Here is a 12,268-nt window from a genome sequence, read left to right on the forward strand (position 1 = left end):
TCCTCAATGATGTAGCGAATAGTCGGTTTCGCCTTACTTCGAAAGAAGGTTAAACATGCATTCATGTCTCGTGGTATAGTTTCGGGCGTTCTTTAAATATTACGTTCCCCGTCATGGCAAGGCTGACGGGTCGAGTGTCGGATCGCATATCACACAATGGTCTTGCTTAAAAAGTTGGCAAAGGTCGCCTTGTAGTTACGTTCGCGTGCGATCATGCTGTGCTGCAGGGTCAGGTATAGAACGAAATCGTCTTTGTTCTTATCGCCAGTACTAAAAATATAGTGCACTGTGTGACCTATTATCCAGTTGACAGCATTCCGCTTTGTCCTGGGAAATGGGATTGCATCAGGGTTGAGAAAGTCAGCTGGCGTTATCGCAGCTGGTGAGGTCCTCTTGATGCTCGACAGTTTCTGTCGGGCGTAACCCCATATATCTTTCGTGGTACCACAGACGAAACGGTGTTCTTCGCTGTCTATGAGATTACACGTGACACACATTGGCGAGTCCTGCAAATGAATTGCATGAAGCCTGGACTGCGTCGGGATTTTTCTATTGACGGCAGCGTACCACGTCGCCTTTACTTGCGAAGGTAAGTAGGGGCTGTGGATGTTTTGCCACGTCGCGTCCCAGTTGTAGTTTGGAAATTTTTGTTCGATAACATTCCGTGATTTAGTTGCCACAAAGGAGTTGTAGATTGCCTTAACTGTCGTCAAATTCTTTTCAGAGACTGTTGTATGGACATAACTATACTCTAAGAGAAAACTCTTGAAGTGGTAGAGCGCAGTCGGTATATGGTGCACATCAATTGGCGGTTGAAGATCAGTCGGTGCGATTTCATTCAGGACAAGAGCGGTCAGACTGGTCGGTGACTGTTTCCATAGCTTGTAAGTTTTGCAGAAATAAAGAGCTTTCGCTTTCTTGTGTACATCGATGAGACTGAGTCCGCCATCTCGCGTTGGGAGTGTCAAGGTGTCATATCGAACTTTAAAGATCTGGCCACGACATACAAAGTGTCCAAGCGCGGACAGCATGCATTTGGCTATATCGGTGGGGATGGGCAAAACTTGAGCCACATAATTGATTTTGGCAGTGATATAAATATTGGCCAATTCAACCTTTTGAAGCTCGTCCAATTTCCTGACGCTATGTAACTTCGCACAAGCACGAATTTTGTTGAGCAATTGCTTATAATTGGCGGCAATGGTGTGGTGGATGGTGTTCCGAAAATCGACACCGAGACACGTCATCCTAGTGATCTCTTTAAGCTGGCCATGACCGATCGCGCCTATGCCTTGCCCAACGTTCATGATCCCTGATTTCGTCCAATGCAGTTCCGCACCAGATGCCTTTTCATATTGTGAGATGATCTGGAGACCCCTCTCGACCTCATTGACATTCATAGCTAGGAAGGTAACATCATCAGCGTAAGCTCGGCACACTATCTTCTGCCCGTGTATGTGGAGTCCTTGTAAACGTTCCGTCAAGGTGACTAGCAGCGGTTCGATCGCAATGGCAAACAGCGCCATCGACATAGGGCAGCCCTGCCTAACAGAACTGTTTATCGGGACGGCGCGACTTGGCTGACCGTTAACGACAAGTTTGGATGTACTATTCCGTAACAATTTCTGTATGATGCTGATGAACTGCGGAGGAAAACCCAGAGTCTGCATTATCTGGAAAAGGTAAGGATGGTTCACTCTGTCGAAAGCCTGTGCGAAATCTAAAGTTACGATAGCACATCGGATTTTGCAAGCGTCCGCAACAGAAATCACATCTCGATAGTCTGATAATGTCTGATATATAGCTCTGTCCTTTCCAACACTCGTTTGATGTGATCCAATGACGGTATGCATCACAGTTTTCATTCTCGTTGCGAGAATGCGAGCAAAAATTTTGTAGTCGCTGTTGAGCAACGTAATGGGTCGCAAAGTTGCGACGGTGTTATTGCTCGTCCGTTTCGGGAGTAAGACCACAAGTCCTTCACTGAATGGCGGAGGAATGGGCATGTCCGGTTTGAGAAGTTCGTTGCAGAGCACCGTCAGCTTTGTCTTCAGTTGTGGCCAGAAGACTTGATAAAGTTCCACCGGGAGACCGTCACATCCGGGAGATTTGTTTTTTGGACTGTGGAACACCACATCTTCCAGTTCATCTTCCGTTACATCGGTGACGAGTTCGGCTACATCCGCAGGGCTAAGCCTGTGCGTTAAGCTGCTCCGGAACTCTGCAAGGGCTTCGTCGTCGGTAGGTTTATTGGACATCAAGTCAGTGTAATAAGTTTGAACGGCGTCTCTGATATCGTGTTGCCGAGTTAGAATCGTGCCGTCTTCGGATTGTAGTTCAGTTAAGATCTTTGTCCGTGCTCGTTTAGTTTCACGTATCAGGTGATAAATGGATGGCTGTTCGCCTTTTGCCATAGTCGAAACCCGACCTCTAATTTTGTAACCTTCCATCTGTTTTCGTTTCAAAAGTAATATTTTTGCTTGCAGTCTTTTAATGCGGGGGTAGTTGTCAATCACAGTGGCATCAAGAGTATATAAGTCTCGAAGACATTGATAATAAAACTCCATCGTTCTCTTAAACCACCAGTTCTTATTCCGGGAATATTGTATCATGGATTTACGAATTTTCGGTTTAGCGCATTCGAGCCACCATTGCAATGCCGAGCCGTACGTATTGAATTTGGCTTCACTTTCATTCCACGCTCGAGTGAAGGCTTCTCTGCATTCAGGATCGTCTAAATGTGCAACATTTAGTTTCCATAGTCCTTTGCCTCGGTAGGTTTCCTGTTTCCCCAAATTCAGCGTGCAAATATAAGCCGCATGGTCGGAGAAACTGGTTGGCCAGACCTCAGTTTGTAAAATTCGCTGTCTGAGAGTGTCCGATACGTAAATGCGGTCCAATCTACTCGCTGAATGATTCGTGACGTGAGTAAAACCGGGTGTTGTACCAAACTTGTGCTCCCACGTATCGACTAAACGTAAATCCTTGACGATCTGTTCTAATTCAATCGATTTATTGAAATGCGGCGTCTGATCTTTGGCGTTAAGTACACAGTTAAAATCTCCCGCCAATATTAGGTGGTCATATTGTGTTGCAAAAAGCGGAAGTATTTCTTCCTTGAAAAAGTCCGCTCGGCGTCGCCTATTAGTTGAGCCGGATGGTGCATACAGATTTAGGAGTCTAACATTATTGATAGTCACGCCAATTCCCCTACAACTTATGAGTCGTTCTACATTCTGGACGATAATTCCTTCTTTCGTGAGAATAGCGGTGCCTAAATCGGAACCGTGTCCCGGATTGGCCGTCACATTATAACCGGGAATGTGGTCCAAAGCAATGTCGGCGACCTCCTGAAGCAAGAGGATATCAATGTCGGCGGCGTATAAGAGGTCTACGATGTTGTCGAGTTTGAGGGAACTGCGGATTTTATTTATATTTAATGTACCAATTTTATACGCCTGCTGATCAGTCATTCACGCTCTTACGAGAGTAAGAAGGAATCGGCGCCGTTTTAAAAGAAGTCAGAGTCCTCTTCTTTGTTTGCCTGCCGTGGATCCAGTAACTTATCATCATGTGCCGGTTCTATTGCCGTAGAAGGCTGTTCGGGAAATCGGGAAGTGACTGGAATATCAGTTGCATCAGCGTCCATGTGTTCGACCTCTGGTTCCGCCGCCCAGTCTATAGTGCTGGGGTTCTTGGGCGCAAGAGGATGATGTTGTCGTTGTTCTTTTAAACAATGATCAACATCGTCACTGCACATGGGAGACACCTGGCCGGTAGCATCGCGAGAGGGCTCAGTTAGCGTGATTGCACGATCTTCATCCCGCAGGTGTGCAGAAGTTAGCGCCTGTTGGCGGGAGGGTTCTGGTGATTTTGCACTGACTTTGTCCATGATTTGCTGCACCTTTCCCCGCAACGACGCCGCCGCCTCTTCCGCACCCTGGCGGGCGATTCTGCGTTTCTTGTTCTTCCGCGGGGATTTAGCAGGTGGACAACGCTCATCGGAATCCGAGATTTCATGGTGGGGTTGTGGGGAACGACATTCAGCAGTCACAGTCCTGACCTGCGTCTCTGAGGAGGTGGAATTTTGTTCTGTTGACAGAGTCGGGGACTGCGCTACGGAATCAACCACGTCACTCACACTCAGGTGTTGCTCGTGTCGCTCAGAAATGTCAACAAGTTGCTCGGCCGTTGGAGGAAGGGTTGGTTGGGGGCGAATGTCTACTTCGGTATCCATGGGCAGTTGGTCGGTCGGTTGGTCGCGAGCCACCGAAGCGTAAGTGGTGGACAAAATAGTCATCTCCGCGGACTTCACCGGTTCACCTGTCGGCAGCTGCACAACACGTCTTTGAATACATTCAGAACGAATATGACCTGGAGAATTGCAAGCTGCACACGTTCGTGGTTGACCATCATAAATGTCGATACCTCGATAACCGCAAACGTTAATGTAAGACGGAATATGTCGTAATAAGTCCACCTTCAACTGCCTGACACCGTTCAAAACCGGATATTTGTGAGCACCGGACCATTTTTCTGCAAAATTACTGAGGACCTTCCCAAAGGGTGCAATAACAAGATTGATCGCATCTGTAGGAACTTCAAAGGGTAGCTCAAAAATTCGAATTGTTCGAATACCAAGTCCCACATGATCGACAGTAACTTCGCCAATATTTCCATCACTGTGTTTAAACTTAAGCTTACCACCGGTATTATTGACAACTCGTTCGCATAACTCAGGGTTTTTCAGCTTCAAGTACATCACACTACTCACAATTGACAAGTGAAAACCAACAGTATCTTCAAACGGAACTTGAACAAATTCCTCTAACCAATCCTCAATTTCGAAAGATTTAGGTCGAGCAAAACGTCGATCAAAGGTAAATTTCAGAGTGTCCTTTCTACTAAGTTGAGCCATTACTGCATTTTCGAACGTTGACAGAATATCTAACTACTGCGAAGCGCCGGCGAAAACGCACAGACTTACACAGCGGATGTAAACAAAGCCAGCCGCAGAGCGAAGCACAGCACGACGAACCGCTCGCCACCGCCGCTGCAGGCAGGGAACGTCCATTCGGCCACACGGTCACTAGCGACCAAGTATAACTTGTATACGACTCATCTCGTAACGCTCACACCCCTGAGGAATAGTGTTTTCGTTCCACACAGCCGCTGCCCATTGCTCTTTCCCACCCAAACGTTACATTCAATCTCTTACGAGACCGACCAAATATAGACTGGGAAACAGGACCACACACTTTGTGCATTCGGAATCGAAGGCAGGGCGTCCCTCGCCGCATTTGCTACCATTGCCATTTGCTACTTCTGCAGAAGCGGCGGCGGCGACGACGACGACGACGACGACGACGACGACGACGACGACCGCGAGAGGCTCTGAGATATGTAAGAAATTCATCTATAAAATGTAATTCAGACTGCCTCGTCCCACCTTATGCTGTACCGCTTTGGCAAATGCTTTATCTGCGCCATTCGCCTTAATCACATCTGAGCGTAATTCTTAATAAAACGCTTGTTGCTAATTGTTCGTCATCACAGATACTGTTTGCTATACGGCCACGACGCGCAACTGATTTCCAAAACGCGTCTTCCTCCTCTGAGGATGGGAACTCACGACCCCTGGTTTACTAGACCGGTGCTCTACCACTGAGCTAAAGAGGCGCAGCCTAGCGGTACTCTTGCGTACTTCGTCCTTACGGTCGTCTGGATCATCAGATTTGAGCTGACAACACTTCATATTACCGACTACTATTTGCAGCTATGGCGATCCATTACTGCTTGGCTACACATCTGACACGTAACCGATGTGCTCTCCAAACAACAACACTTGCATTTCAGAACATGTCTTTCACACATGTCTACAAAATCACCTTTACCTTCAAATACAGTTTTCTTGCGACTGACAGAGACGTAGGCAAAGTTAAAACTTGCTGTTTCCATTACATCACGTTAATCAGAAAAACGGTAATTTACATCTGCAGCGGAACCAAATTCCGTTCCTCCCAGCGTGGGGCTCGAACCCTCGACCCTGGGATTAAGAATATCATGCTCTACCGACTGAGCTAGCCGGTTGTTTCGGTGAATACCTGCGGGTTAGCACGTCACACAGTACTCGTTTGGGTTGGGTGGTCCCATACAGAATCTCTCCATGCTGCCTAATGTTTTCCTAACGTCACACTCGTCACGTACTTCACTTTTATTTCATAATCATTTCTGAGAGGTAAAGGAATTGCATGACAACCTGCAGAGCTAGTGGCGTCAAAATTAACACACATACTTGATGTGACTCAAAAGCCGAACGAGTTACTTTCCGACGTTGTTTTAGATGTGCAAGTGCCAGTCGAAACTCGCGGTGACGGCACTCTGCCGACCATTTCGCTAGTTAACACCGGTCTTGTTGTGTGTGTTTCAAGCTCAAGGGCATCTCCAAGCAGAAAATGGTCAACAGCAACATTCAGACGGTTTCGTACTGCTCAATTGCTACATTAAAACGGTATGTTTCTTTTTCAGAACTGGAAAAGAAACCGAGCGTGACAGCATTCGAACGTGTAATCTACAGATCCGAAGTCCGACGCCTTATCCATTCGGCCACACGGTCACTAGCGACCAAGTATAACTTGTATACGACTCATCTCGTAACGCTCACACCCCTGAGGAATAGTGTTTTCGTTCCACACAGCCGCTGCCCATTGCTCTTTCCCACCCAAACGTTACATTCAACCTCTTACGAGACCGACCAAATATAGACTGGGAAACAGGACCACACACTTTGTGCATTCGGAATCGAAGGCAGGGCGTCCCTCGCCGCATTTGCTACCATTGCCATTTGCTACTTCTGCAGAAGCGGTGGCGGCGACGACGACGACGACGACGACGACGACGACGACCGCGAGAGGCTCTGAGATATGTAAGAAATTCATCTATAAAATGTAATTCAGACTGCCTCGTCCCACCTTATGCTGTACCGCTTTGGCAAATGCTTTATCTGCGCCATTCGCCTTAATCACGTCTGAGCGTAATTCTTAATAAAACGCTTGTCGCTAATTGTTCGTCATCACAGATACAGTTTGCTTAAGGCCACGACGCGCAACTGATTTCCAAAACGTGTCTTCCTCCTTTGAGGATGGGAACTCACGACCCCTGGTTTATTAGACAAGTGCTCTACCACTGAGCTAAAGAGGCGCAGCCTAGCGGTGCTCTTGCGTACTTCGTCCTTACGGTCGTCTGGATCATCAGACTTGAGCTGACAACACTTCATATTACCGACTACTATTTGCAGCTATGGCGATCCATTACTGCTTGGCTACACATCTGACACGTAACCGATGTGCTCTCCAAACAACAACACTTGCATTTCAGAACATGTCTTTCACACATGTCTACAAAATCACCTTTACCTTCAAATACAGTTTTCTTGCGACTGACAGAGACGTAGGCAAAGTTAAAACTTGCTATTTCCATTACATCACGTTAATCAGAAAAACGGTAATTTACATCTGCAGCGGAACAAAATTCCGTTCCTCCCAGCGGGGGGCTCGAACCCTCGACCCTGGGATTAAGAATATCATGCTCTACCGACTGAGCTAGCCGGCTGTCTCGGTGAATACCTGCGGGTTAGCACGTCACACAGTACTCGTTTGGGTTGGGTGGTCCCATACAGAATCTCTCCATGCTGCCTAATGTTTTCCTAACGTCACACTCGTCACGTACTTCACTTTTATTTCATAATCATTTCTGAGAGGTAAAGGAATTGCATGACAACCTGCAGAGCTAGTGGCGTCAAAATTAACACACATACTTGATGTGACTCAAAAGCCGAACGAGTTACTTTCCGACGTTGTTTTAGATGTGCAAGTGCCAGTCGAAACTCGCGGTGATGGCACTCTGCCGACCATTTCGCTAGTTAACACCGGTCTTGTTGTGTGTGTTTCAAGCTCAAGAGCATCTCCAAGCAGAAAATGGTCAACAGCAACATTCAGACGGTTTCGTACTGCTCAATTGCTACATTAAAACGGTATGTTTCTTTTTCAGAACTGGAAAAGAAACCGAGCGTGACAGCATTCGAACCTGTAATCTACAGATCCGAAGTCCGACGCCTTATCCATTTTTTTTTTTTTTTTTTTTTTTTTTTTTTTTTTTTTTTTTTTTGAGGGCCTCCTTCCTCCCCTTCAGCCCCGCCTTGCGCTCGCCATAAATCGCCTTCGTCGGCGTCGGCTTCATCTGCCATGATTTCTGAAGTACTTATTCTTCTGAACTATTCCGATTTCCAAACCAAAGATACTTCTAAACCTATTGCATAGTCCCGCAATGGTGACAAAGTAGAATATATATATATATATATATATTTTTTTTTTTTTTAATAGAAAATGAAAAAGGAACTCTGGTCCGCTAGAAAAACAGAAGAAAATTAAATAGTCCTTGTCGTAACACTGTTCAGTATACGTCACTGTGACATTTGAAGAAGAAAAGAGAAAAAAACAAAGCAATGTAGAATGAAGGAAAGAAAAAAATACTTCTTTCATCGAAGAACGACTTCTAAAAAATTCGCATATCGTTTCCTGTAATGTCTCGTCTGTGAAAGTATGTGAAACTGTAATGCCAGGTAAAGACAGAACGCCGCCTCACTCTTGGGTTCTTGCGTCTGTAAATAATGAACATAATGACCCTTCAACCAATTGACAGAGTTCCGTTTGGTGTTCGGGTACGGCACTGAATCCGGATACAGGAAATCTTCAGGTTTAATACAAAGCTGGGAAGTCCTCATAATCGTAGCCAGTTTTCGGCGAATGCATGGCCAAACTGCTTGGACAGTGGTGCACAGAAAACGATGTTCATCAGTATCAGGCAAGTTGCACGTTAGGCACAAAGGTGAGTCAGCCAAATGTAGAGCATGAAGTCGTGAATTGGTACTTATTTTACGGTTCACGACCCTGTACCAAGAGGCTTTCACTGACGTTGGTAAATCACGGCTATGTATGTTTTTCCATATCACTGGCCAGCGATGATTGGGGTATTTGTGTTCGATGTTGTTCCTGTTCTTGGTTGCCAGTAGTTTATTATAAACTAACTTCACCACGGAAAGCTCATTTTCTGGGAGAGTTGACCGTACGTAACTGAACTCAATGAAAAAGCTCTTAAAGTGAGTCAGCGCAGGCGGAATATGTTGAACAGAGACGGGAGGCTGCAGGCAGGCCGGCGCTATTTCGGTTAACAAGTGAGCCGTTAGACTGTTCGGTAACGACCTCCACCGTTTGTAGGTGGTGCATACGTACAAAGCCCGTGACTTGGAACGAACATCTGTTAAATTTAAGCCTCCATCGGTCGTGGAGAGAGTGAGCGTATCGTACTTGACTTTAAAAATGTGTCCACGTGTGACAAAATGGCCTAGAGCGGACATCATACGCTTCGCTGTCTCCTGTGGCATGGGCAGTACTTGTGCAACGTAGTTAATCTTTGAGGTGAGGTAGACATTAGCGAAGGTGACTTTCTGCAGTTCATCAAGGCTTCTTAGGTAGTGGGTCTGCATGCAAGCACGCATACTTGCCAGGAGATTCCTATAGTTCACCGCAATTGTGTGCTGTATGTTGCTCCTGTACTCAATACCAAGGCATTTCATTTTAGAAATTAGTTGCAACTGACCGTGATGGTGCAGCGGGATGCCGCGTCCTATGTTCATAATGCCAGATTTCCTGGCATTCAACTTCGCACCCGCAACAAGTTCGTAGTTTTTGACGATCTGAAGGGCTTCCTCGACTTCACCTTCGTCCATGACCAAAAATCCGACGTCATCCGCATATGCAGTACAAACAATCTTAATGCCGTGGATGGTTAATCCTTGTAGACGCTGTGTCAAGGTGACAAGCAAAGGCTCAATGGCAATGGCAAACAAGGCCATCGACATAGGGCATCCCTGTCGCACTGAATTAGTAATATTAATTGATGCGCTCAGCTGGCCATTCACCATGAGTCGAGTTACTCCTTTACGAAGGAGCTCATGTATAAGATTGATAAAACGTAGTGGAAATCCCATGGCATGCATCGTCCGGATGAGAAACTGATGGTTTACTCTGTCGAATGCCTTTGAAAAGTCAAGGGAAACTAGCGCACACCGTATCTTACACGCATCTGCAATGGCTATAACGTCCCTGTATTGAGACAAATTTTGGAAGATCGTCCTACCGACACCTACACTGGTCTGGTACTGACCAATGACAGTATTCATCAACATTTTCAATCTATTAGAAATAATACGTGCTAAAATTTTGTAGTCACTGTTCAGTAAAGTAAGCGGCCGAAAATCGTCAACAGAACTGCACATTGGGCGTTTAGGGATTAAAACCACGATGCCTTCCACGAGAGCCTGAGGAACATTAAAATCTGGCCGTAAAATTTCATTAAACATACTCAACAACTTGGGCTTTAATTTGTCGCAGAAAGTAAGATAAAATTCGGCAGTGAGACCGTCGGGTCCCGGCGATTTATTTTTCGGACTTCGTGATAGCGCAGAATCCAATTCGTCTTCATCAATTTCTCGCATGAGAATTTCGACTTCAGCAGCACCCAAAGTCCTTTGCAAGTTATTGAGTAATTCATCGTGAGTTCCATCGTCGGTATGTGTCGTTGTCAGGAGACCTGCCAAGTGATTGTGAAGTGCGTTCCGTATGTCTTGTTGCCGCGTGAGCGCAACGCCTTCACTCAACTGAAGACGAGTTATTAATCTCCGCCGCCCCCTCTTATTTTCACGAATGACGTGAAACATGGATGTCATTTCGTCGTCTATCACATTCTGGGGCCTGGACCTTATTTGAAAGCCTTCTGCCTGCTGCCGCTGAAGTTTTAATAATTTTGCCTTAATTTTTTTAATCTGCATAAAATTTTCAGGTACAGTCACATCGGACTGGTAAAGCTCCCTGAGACAAGTAAAATAAAACTCAGACGTTTGCCGTTGCCACCAGGATTTGTCCCGAGCGTAGCGTTTAAACATTTTTGATAAAGTTGGTTTGGCATGTGTTATCCACCATTCAGTAACGGAGGCATACTGTGCAACCCGTCGTTCACATGCCTCCCATGTTTCGTTAAAGACACGGTGACAGTCAACATCGTTAAGGAGAGCATTGTTAAGTTTCCAGAAACCTCTGCCGCGAAATGTGCCTTGCTTGACCATGTTAACAGTACAAATATATGCGGCATGATCGGAAAAAATTGTGGGCCAAACTTCGGATTGGAGGACTTGAGTCTTCATACACGCCGATACATAGATTCTGTCTAGCCGGCTTGCAGAGTGGTTCGTGACATGAGTGAACCCAGGTGCCGCTCCGTGCGTATGCTCCCATGTGTCAATGAGGTTCATTTCTTGGACGATACGTTCTAGTTCTCCAGATTTGTTAAAATTAGGCGTCTGGTCTTTTGGACTTAAGACACAATTGAAGTCACCCGCAAAAATTATACGATCGTAGGTTCCCCTAAAAAGTGGGACTATGGCGCTTGTGAAGAACTCAGCCCTAGCACGCCTATTGCTACTGCCGGACGGGGCGTAAACATTGATTATGCGTGTCCGATGGAAAGTGACAGCGATCCCTCTATGATCAGGCAGTTTTTCTGCGTCGGTCGCTACAATCCCTTCTTTTAACAGAATCGCTGTCCCTAAATTCGCACCGCTCCCGGAATTGGAGAGAGTAGTATAACCAGTTATTCGGTCAAGTTCAATCGCAGCGACTTCTTGAAGTAACAGAATATCGATATCCGCTGCGTATACAAAATCTTGTAAATTACGGAGCCGCCAGTACGACTGTATCTTATTGATGTTTAACGTGGCAATTTTATAGGCTTGGGGCTCGTTCATGGGAGAAGGCACATACTATTAATTAAACAGTCTTAGAAGGATGGCTAACGAAATTGAGGCCAAGCGCGTCAGTCGGAGTTCCTGTAGTTCCCGGTACGGTTGGTGTATGCTGCTCTGTGGGGGGTGCCGAAGATTCCGTCTCAATGGTCCGCATGACAGCCGCATCATTGCTCGCATCCAATACTTCCATTTCCTGTGCCCAATTCCCAGTGAGAGTGGCCTCTGACAAAAGCGATCCTGCGTTTCCTTGAGCGTGGGTATCCGGCAAAACGACTCTACTCGAGGTATCACTATCTTCCACCCGTCGTGGATTCACAGGGGGAGACACTACAGGATCAATGTCCATTCGACCAGACGCAGGGAGACCAACTTCAGAGGGTTCAGAAGTGTTCTGACACATTTGGCTGC

General features: G+C 46.2%; 1 protein-coding gene across 1 annotated transcript in view; it reads right to left on the reverse strand.

Moving 5' to 3' along the window:
* Window positions 1-3,511: 3,511 nt before the first annotated feature.
* LOC126352135 (uncharacterized) overlaps window positions 3,512-12,268 on the reverse strand; it is a 57,227-nt gene continuing 48,470 nt past the window's right edge. The window contains exon 4 of the mRNA XM_050002702.1: window positions 3,512-4,116. Within this exon, the coding sequence (XP_049858659.1) occupies window positions 3,512-4,116 (605 nt within the window). The remainder of the gene's footprint in view (window positions 4,117-12,268) is intronic.

Source organism: Schistocerca gregaria, chromosome 1 (genome assembly GCF_023897955.1).
Source record: "Schistocerca gregaria isolate iqSchGreg1 chromosome 1, iqSchGreg1.2, whole genome shotgun sequence".
Classification (NCBI taxonomy): domain Eukaryota; kingdom Metazoa; phylum Arthropoda; class Insecta; order Orthoptera; family Acrididae; genus Schistocerca; species Schistocerca gregaria.